The 7,500-nt window shown below is 46.6% G+C and overlaps 1 protein-coding gene across 1 annotated transcript in view; it reads left to right on the top strand.

Moving 5' to 3' along the window:
* The window catches only part of hsd11b2 (hydroxysteroid (11-beta) dehydrogenase 2), an 18,493-nt gene that overhangs the window by 2,823 nt on the left and 8,170 nt on the right, over positions 1–7,500 (top strand). Inside the window, exon 2 of the mRNA XM_035144800.2 lies at positions 6,522–6,734. Coding sequence (XP_035000691.2) covers positions 6,522–6,734 — 213 coding nt within the window. The remainder of the gene's footprint in view (positions 1–6,521; positions 6,735–7,500) is intronic.

Below are 7,500 nucleotides of genomic sequence, written 5' to 3' on the forward strand. Positions count from 1 at the left end.
GCATGGAGACACAGCTTATATGAAACACAATATACAAACATATGAGACACAAACTACAACATAGTACAACACTTTATTAACAACATGGTCAAATCAAGAAGGAGCCAAATGGATCATTCACATTGGTTTTCAGGAAATGTAGCTCCTTCACTCTTTAAATAATTCTGTACACTTGTTAGTACCTTTGACTCTTGGACTTTTTTTTCTCCTCTGAATCAAATGTTTTATGGACACGATTCATCTTGTTCAGGATTGTAACTCTTCAAAAGGATTTTCTGGAGCATCACATGTAGCAGAGTTATTCGTTCAGCCGTGTCGTCGAGTTGAGATGAGAAGAAACGACCACGCTTCAAGAGTCTGACTGAAAACTAAAGATGAGCAGAACATTTATATTTTCCTCCAGATTCAGACCATTTCAAAAACCAAACATGAAGAAATATGTCCTTCATGTTTGCAGCGGACAGGATCCCGTCCCGTCTGCTGCTCTTCTGACGTTAACTTAAATATAATAACTGTGTAATAATGTAACACGAAGATAGGACAGAAGATTTAAACTCTGAAGTTGGTTCCTGCCAGTTTTCTAAACGCAGAAGAATTTACTGCTTCAGTCAAACATTAACCTGTAAAATCACACATCAACAGGTTTCCCATGAGCCTCGGCGGCTGCTGTGTTTTCTGCTCCTGCGGCGTTCATGAGTTCACACTTTGAACAAAGGTGTGTTCCACTTGTGTCCATATCCTCCCACTCAGGGAGGAGCAGCGTTTATATCAAGAAGAGAAATGTGGGTTAGACAAACATCGCTGAGCTCTTCATCCACCCGATGAACGACCGGCGCCGCCATCACGCTACGACTGTGAGCGGTCACATGACTCAACACGTTCTACATCTGCGATAATCACAGACTCAATATAAGAACCGGACGTAGAGTCAGATTCTGGTTGATATGAAACTTTAAGTCGTCACATGACTCACAACAATCAAACCGACCTGCAGGAGTCTCTGACCTCTGAACCCACGAGAACATGAGGAGAACCCAGAGGGGTTCTGCAGTGAGGAGATGTTCTGCTGTGATATACGACGATCTGCAGAACACGTCTCTGTTTAACTGCTGAATCTAACAGAAGACAAACGTGCTCCGGACACATGAAATTAAACATTTGTGCAGCAGCTGAACTCAGCTCAGTTATAAATACAGACACGTAAAACAACCAGAGGAAGATCTTCAGCTCCTCGTCCAACTCGTCTTGATTACTGCTCGTAAATGTCTCAACTCAGATCTTCATAAACTGCAGACTGAGCTGTGCACTGGCCAGAGAGCACCAGGAGGTCATCTGATGCCGTGGCAACATGATTCATAATCCGACACATTACGAGTCCGAATGTCACCTCCGTCCACGTTGCACTTAGAAAGCTGCACGTCGTCTTTTCATGTAAGCAAACAGAAAAGAGACGGAGGAGTGACGATAGACAGCTGCCTCAGAACTCAGGTTTCACTTCCCCTCAGCTCACATTTCAATCTGGACGTAAAACAACATCTCAGCGGAGATTGAAACCCGGGTCCAGGCCTGAGATCCCGATCACCAGCTCGTTGTTAAGTGGCTCTGCTGAAAGCTGCTGCAGGTCAGCGGGGGGGTCACTCTGGAAGAAAGGCCCAGTAAACCTCTTAGAAAGGTAACTGTGGTTCCACAAAGAGCCACATTCTTCACAGGATGAGGACTGAAGTCTCAGGGCCGCTGCCACCGCCGCCGGCTGCCGGCTGCCGATAGGTGGAGTAGGAGACAGAGTCAGCAGGTGAGAGAGTGTGGTCCAGACGACAGAGGACATGAGGACGGACACGTGTGTGATGATGACCTCAGGTCCGTCCTCAGCTCCCACACACACATGAAGCTGATGTGTGATTGGCTGTCAGTCGACCAGTGAGGTGTCATGCGGAGCGTGATTTTTGCTCTGAGGCTGACGGAGCTGTGAAAAAAACAGAACCCGTTATAAATTATATATATTAGAAATTATTGGACAGATTCAGAGGTTGACCTGAAGATGGCGATGTGTTTACATGTTATCCGGAGGGGAACATGAATCACGTCTCAGTCCGTCCAGCAGACGTGGTGGAGTCTGCGTCCGTCAGGAGATTCACACGGTTACAGGCAGCGGGGGGGGCGGGTTCCCTTCATGTGGTCACACATGGTCACACATGGTCACATGGTTTCCTGGACATCCATCAGTGGAAGATGACGGACAGTTTCCAGGGCTAAACCTCAGGAGACACTGATGTCGGGTCCAAAGGTTTCAGTTACACAGCTGCAGGAAAACTGCTCCAAAAGAAACAAGAGAAGAAGAAACAGGTCGAGCCACGTCTGTTTGTATCTGACTCTTCTTTTCATTCCTCCTCTTTTTTCTTGCTATCTCTTCTCTCCGTCTCTTTTTCGTTCTCGTTCTTTAAGACTGGATTTTTATCTTTTTTTCTGTTTTACATTTTATTTTCACTTTTCTTCTTTTCCTTCTTCTCTCTCTCTCTCTCTCTCTCTCTCTCTCTCTCTCTCTCTCTCATATCCAAACCATCACCCCCGTGTCAGCAGAAACTTCATCCGATTCAGTTTCATGTAAACACAGAACCAATCAGTGCTGATGAGTTTGCTCTCTGATGGTTTTCCAACATGTCGTCAGATCATCATCAGCTTCTGACTCCTCGTTAATCCCAGGTCGACCTTGTTCCGTCACATGACCTCTGCTCACAGTTGGACGACAGCTCGTTTCTGCTGAGTTTCCAAGTGGTGAAGCAACGATCCATGTTCGAGTTGTTCTCAGGGAAAATCACTTCTCATTTATGCAACAGAACGAGCAGCAGCAGAGATCTGGAAAATGTTGCTCAAGGATCCAAACGTCTACAGGGTGTCCGTCAAACTGTGATGGTTTCTGGTGACGGCAGATCCACCAAACTTGTCGTTCCTCTCATCAAGGCTCCAGATCCGACTGTCTGTCCGTCTGTCCCTGCAGGTAGTGGCTCCATGTCATGGTCTACAGACCGGGACCAAACATAGTCCAGTCACAGGACACTTGGCGATCGTCGCCAGAGAACTGCAGAGTTTACAGATCTAAAATGAGCTGAGCCGTCACTTCACTGTCTTCTTCTCTTTTCTGTTTTTCCACCGGTTCAGTCTGACACTGTGAACTAGAACCTCATTGAGGAGACGAGAACCTCCACAGAGAACCCATGAATGTCTTCTCTTCAACGAGCGTCACTTAGACCCATAGAACCAGTGAGCATCACAGGCACCTCAACAAAGACACTTGAGGAACAATGACAGGTTCTCCATGAAGAACTGATCTCTGCTAGAACTGCATCAAGAACCTATGGAGGTTAAGAGACCCCTCAAACACAGATGGAACAGCTTTAAGGAACCTGTAACCTCCCCAAGTCGCCATGGGACACTGTACCTGCTTATCATCAGGATCTCATCGCTAGAACAAGACACATACTTACAGGAGCCTGAGAATCTCTACAATGATCTCAAGATCCTGATTCAACCTTTCCAGAAGCTTCTCAAGGACCCACTGGAACCAGTGGAACTCCTCCAGGACCCCTGCAGAGTGTTGAACCATTGAGACCCACACCTCTCTCTGTCCTGGTTACATTCCTGTGTGTTTTACAGGTTGAGGTCTGACAGCAGTGATTAAGATGAAACATGGTTCTGTGATGAGTTCCAGGTGAGTGAAAAACACGTCCTGACCTCTGGACCACAGCAGCTGACAGGTTCCTGCCCTCCCTCCTCTCTGAGGGTCTTCAAACAACGTCTCATGTTCGTCCTCCTGCACAAACCACAACTCAAACCTTTGTCTTTTTAACCTTTTCACCTCAGCTGCTGATCAAAGAGAACGGAAGTGAAATATCGTCTGATCAGTTCTGTAGAAGCTCATTGTTTAAAGGTTTCTTCCACATAATCAGAGTGTCTTCTCAAGACGTCACTGATGGACGCTGCTGAGAAGGTCGTCCTCTTGACGAAGGACTCTTACTGTCTGAGACTCATCGGGTCGTCTGTCTTCTTCTGAGTTTTCAGTTTGTGTGTGTAACACTTGGAGAAGAATCCTGACACGATCCTATCAACAGGTGTGTGTCTTTCTAAACTAAGTAAACTTTACACACATGGGAAGGATAATTGAAGCAATCTGGGACTTTTATTGTTAAAAGGTTTAAACGTCTCCGTCATCATTTCTCCTCCTGAAATATTTTGAAATGTGTTTTTTATTCACTGACTCGTCCTCATGGAGCTCAGTTCTCCGGTCGTCAGTTTCACGCTGACGCTCCGGAGGAACTCAACAAACTGAACCACTGGCAATTATTCCTCAGACACTTTCAGATGAACTGAACTGAAACCTATTTTCTCTCAATTTATTTTACTGCTCCTTTGTTGCTTCTTGTTTAATAATGAATGCTTTTATTGCTCTATAACCTTTATTTTGAAGTGTCCCTACCTCCTTCCTGTCTCCACCTGTGAATGATCTGATCAGTTTGACAGTGGAGGCTATGTGGACAGATGTTGAAGCCTCCACCCAGAGACAGATGTGTGTTTCTGACCTCGTGCCTCTCACAGTGCTCTGCTGTCTCTGCACACACTCATGTTTATTTCTTCATCTGAGGGGCCCCAGGGGGCCGCGGCCCCCTTTCATAAGAACATTCCTCCTGATCTGTCTCCTGCATCGATAAAGCGGCCACGTGAAGACAACCTCAAACTGTCACAGCTCAAAGAGACGATTCCTCAGCTTTAACGATCTATTTCCTCTGTAGACTGTGCCGTCGGCACGAGTCGTCCCATGAGAGGACCAACAGGGGCAGGAGGTGTTAGCGCCTGTCGGTCAAACAGTTAACTCCTGTTGACCTCAGTGCAGAAAGAGAGGCGTGCTGTGAGAGGTCAACAGGATGAAGAATGTCAGACAGTGTGTGGTCCCCCCACCCCAACACCCTGAAGACCTGCAGAAGAAGAAGAAGAAGAAGAAGAAGAAGAAGAAGAAGAAGAGCAAGAGGAACAGGAAGAGGAAGTATCATTGACTTTTGTAATGATGACAAAAGTAGGATGATGTAACATGCCACAGACTAAATAAGGATGGACGACATGACAGTTCCAAAAAGTGAGGCCAAATCATCTTGATCTCCCCCTGGTGGCTGGCTGCAGGATAAGTCAGGAACCCTCCTCCTGTAAATGTTAAATAAATATTAGTTCTTATCAGTTTGGATTTAATTAGTTGTTTAATATAAAAACGGATTGAGAGGTCATGATTGACAGATGAGACTGACTCGCCTGATTGGCCGAGCACATACATGGGCGGGAAAGACTCTGAATGCACATGACATCATAAACACAAGATGGCGGCCTTCGTATCGGAAATATTTTGGGTTCATTTTTGGAAAGTGGAGACGTGTGTTTATTTAGAGTCATAGGCTGTTTCAATATAGTCATTGATGGTCTATATAAACAGTCAACTCGCAGTCAGTGGTCGTCTTTATATACCGGAGACAAAAGAGGACGTCATGTGAACTTAACAACCTCCCACCAAAATAAAAGGAACAGAAATAAAAAGTTGATGTTTCACTATGATTGTTTGTGGTTTATAACACACACACACACACACACAGTTATCAGCTGAATGATCACAACAATGAAACCCAGCTCTGAGTGTCTGTCAGCTCTCCGTGAGATTCTTTAGTAACAGAGCGGAGCTGTGGTATTTATTTCTGGAGCCAGCGTTCACTCTATCTTTCTTCTCGGGACATGACTCTGGAAACCCTCCAAGGACACGGCGTGAGGCAGCGAGCCAACGACTCCTCGCTCTCGCCAGCAGAGCTCTTTCAGGCACCCGCTGCACAAAAGAACAAACGGAACAGCTAGTACCGCGGGGGATCAGGTTGTAGGTGCTGGGACTTCTGGGAAGCCGGGGGAGCTGTGGGTACATGACAGATCCCCACGGCGGCAGTTTCTCAGGACTTGATCTGAGAACTTCTGGGAAAACATGTGAAATGTTCCTCTGCACGTTGAGCTGCTAATCACGATTCTCTCAGACAATCCATCTCAGAGTGAACCAACAGTTTTATTGTTGTGTCGTCAACCCGAGACCTGCTACCCTTAAACTTGTTTCAGACCTGATCCGGACTCAGGACCTGTCAGGTCTGCAACAATCTGCTCAGGTAGAAAAGACAGTTCCACAGAGAATGAGTCCAAAGACAGAAACTCTGTCAGAGGTGATCTGTGTGTGAAACATGTTCAGACATCGACAGCAGCACAGACACATCCTGAACCTCCACTCATCAAACATCAGACTCATAATGAAAGTCAGCAGAGACGTTCACCTCACACCTGAACCCTGCATGTCTCAGTGTGGACGATGACTCGAGGAGTTTTTCATTATAATAATGATCCGGTGATCGGTGTAATCTGTAGAGTTACATCCAGAGTCCCAGTCCACATCTCCTGTGTAGGTTCAGGACAGAGGAAGTTGAGGTCTTGACTCGGTCTCTGTGTCTCTGCAGGATGTGACTCTGGGTTCGGGAAGGCGACTGCGAAGTGTCTCGATTCCATGGGCTTTGAAGTGTTTGCCACAGTGTTGGATCTGTCAGGAGAGGGAGCCAGAGAGCTGCAGAGGACCTGCTCGCCCCACCTCACCCTCCTCCAGGTGGACATCACCCAGCCACAGCAGGTGGACCAGGCCCTGCTCGACACCAAGGCCAAACTGGGCCTCAGAGGTAAAAACCAAAAAGACACATAAGCTGTGCTAAATGTATCCGCTCGTTTTAAGCTATGCTAACAGTTTTCTTCTTCCTCCAGTCTTTGTGCTAAGCTAGGCTAACTGTTTCACCCTGCTTCCAGTCTTTGTGCTAAGCTAGGCTAACTGTTTCCCCCTGCTTCCAGTCATTGTGCTAAGCTAGGCTAACATTGTGGTTTACCTCTTCCCATGTTGCACCTGGACTTTTCCCCGGCCTGATCATGTGATGAGATGTTGGAGCTTTCAGGCAAAGTCATGGTCATCCTCAGTTTTACTGTAAAGACACAATCTGAAGTGAAGCTTCATATTCTGTTGTGCACAACATGTGACTCCTCCTGTGTGTGTTTGTGTGTGTGCATGTGTGTGTTTGTTCTCTGAGCTGTGCAGGAATGTATGTGTTGGATTGTGTCCTGCAGTTTTCTAAGAACTCACTGAAGTGCATTAGCAGAGCTGACGAAGAAACTAGTGTAAACAGCTTGAAGTGATTTAAGAGAGAGAGAGAGAGAGAGAGAGAGGAGAGAGAGAGAGAGAGAGGAGGTGAAGTGAGAGAGAGGAGAGAGAGAGAGGAGGTGAAGTAGAGAGAGGAGAGAGAGAGAGAGAGAGAGAGGAGGTGAAGTGAGAGAGAGAGAGAGAGAGAGAGAGAGGAGAGAGAGAGAGAGGAGGTGAAGTGAGAGAGAGAGAGAGAGAGAGAGAGGTGAAGTGAGAGAGAGGAGAGAGAGAGAGAGAGAGAGAGAGAGAGAGGGGGT

This window comes from Hippoglossus stenolepis, chromosome 1 (genome assembly GCF_022539355.2).
Source record: "Hippoglossus stenolepis isolate QCI-W04-F060 chromosome 1, HSTE1.2, whole genome shotgun sequence".
Lineage (NCBI taxonomy): Eukaryota > Metazoa > Chordata > Actinopteri > Pleuronectiformes > Pleuronectidae > Hippoglossus > Hippoglossus stenolepis.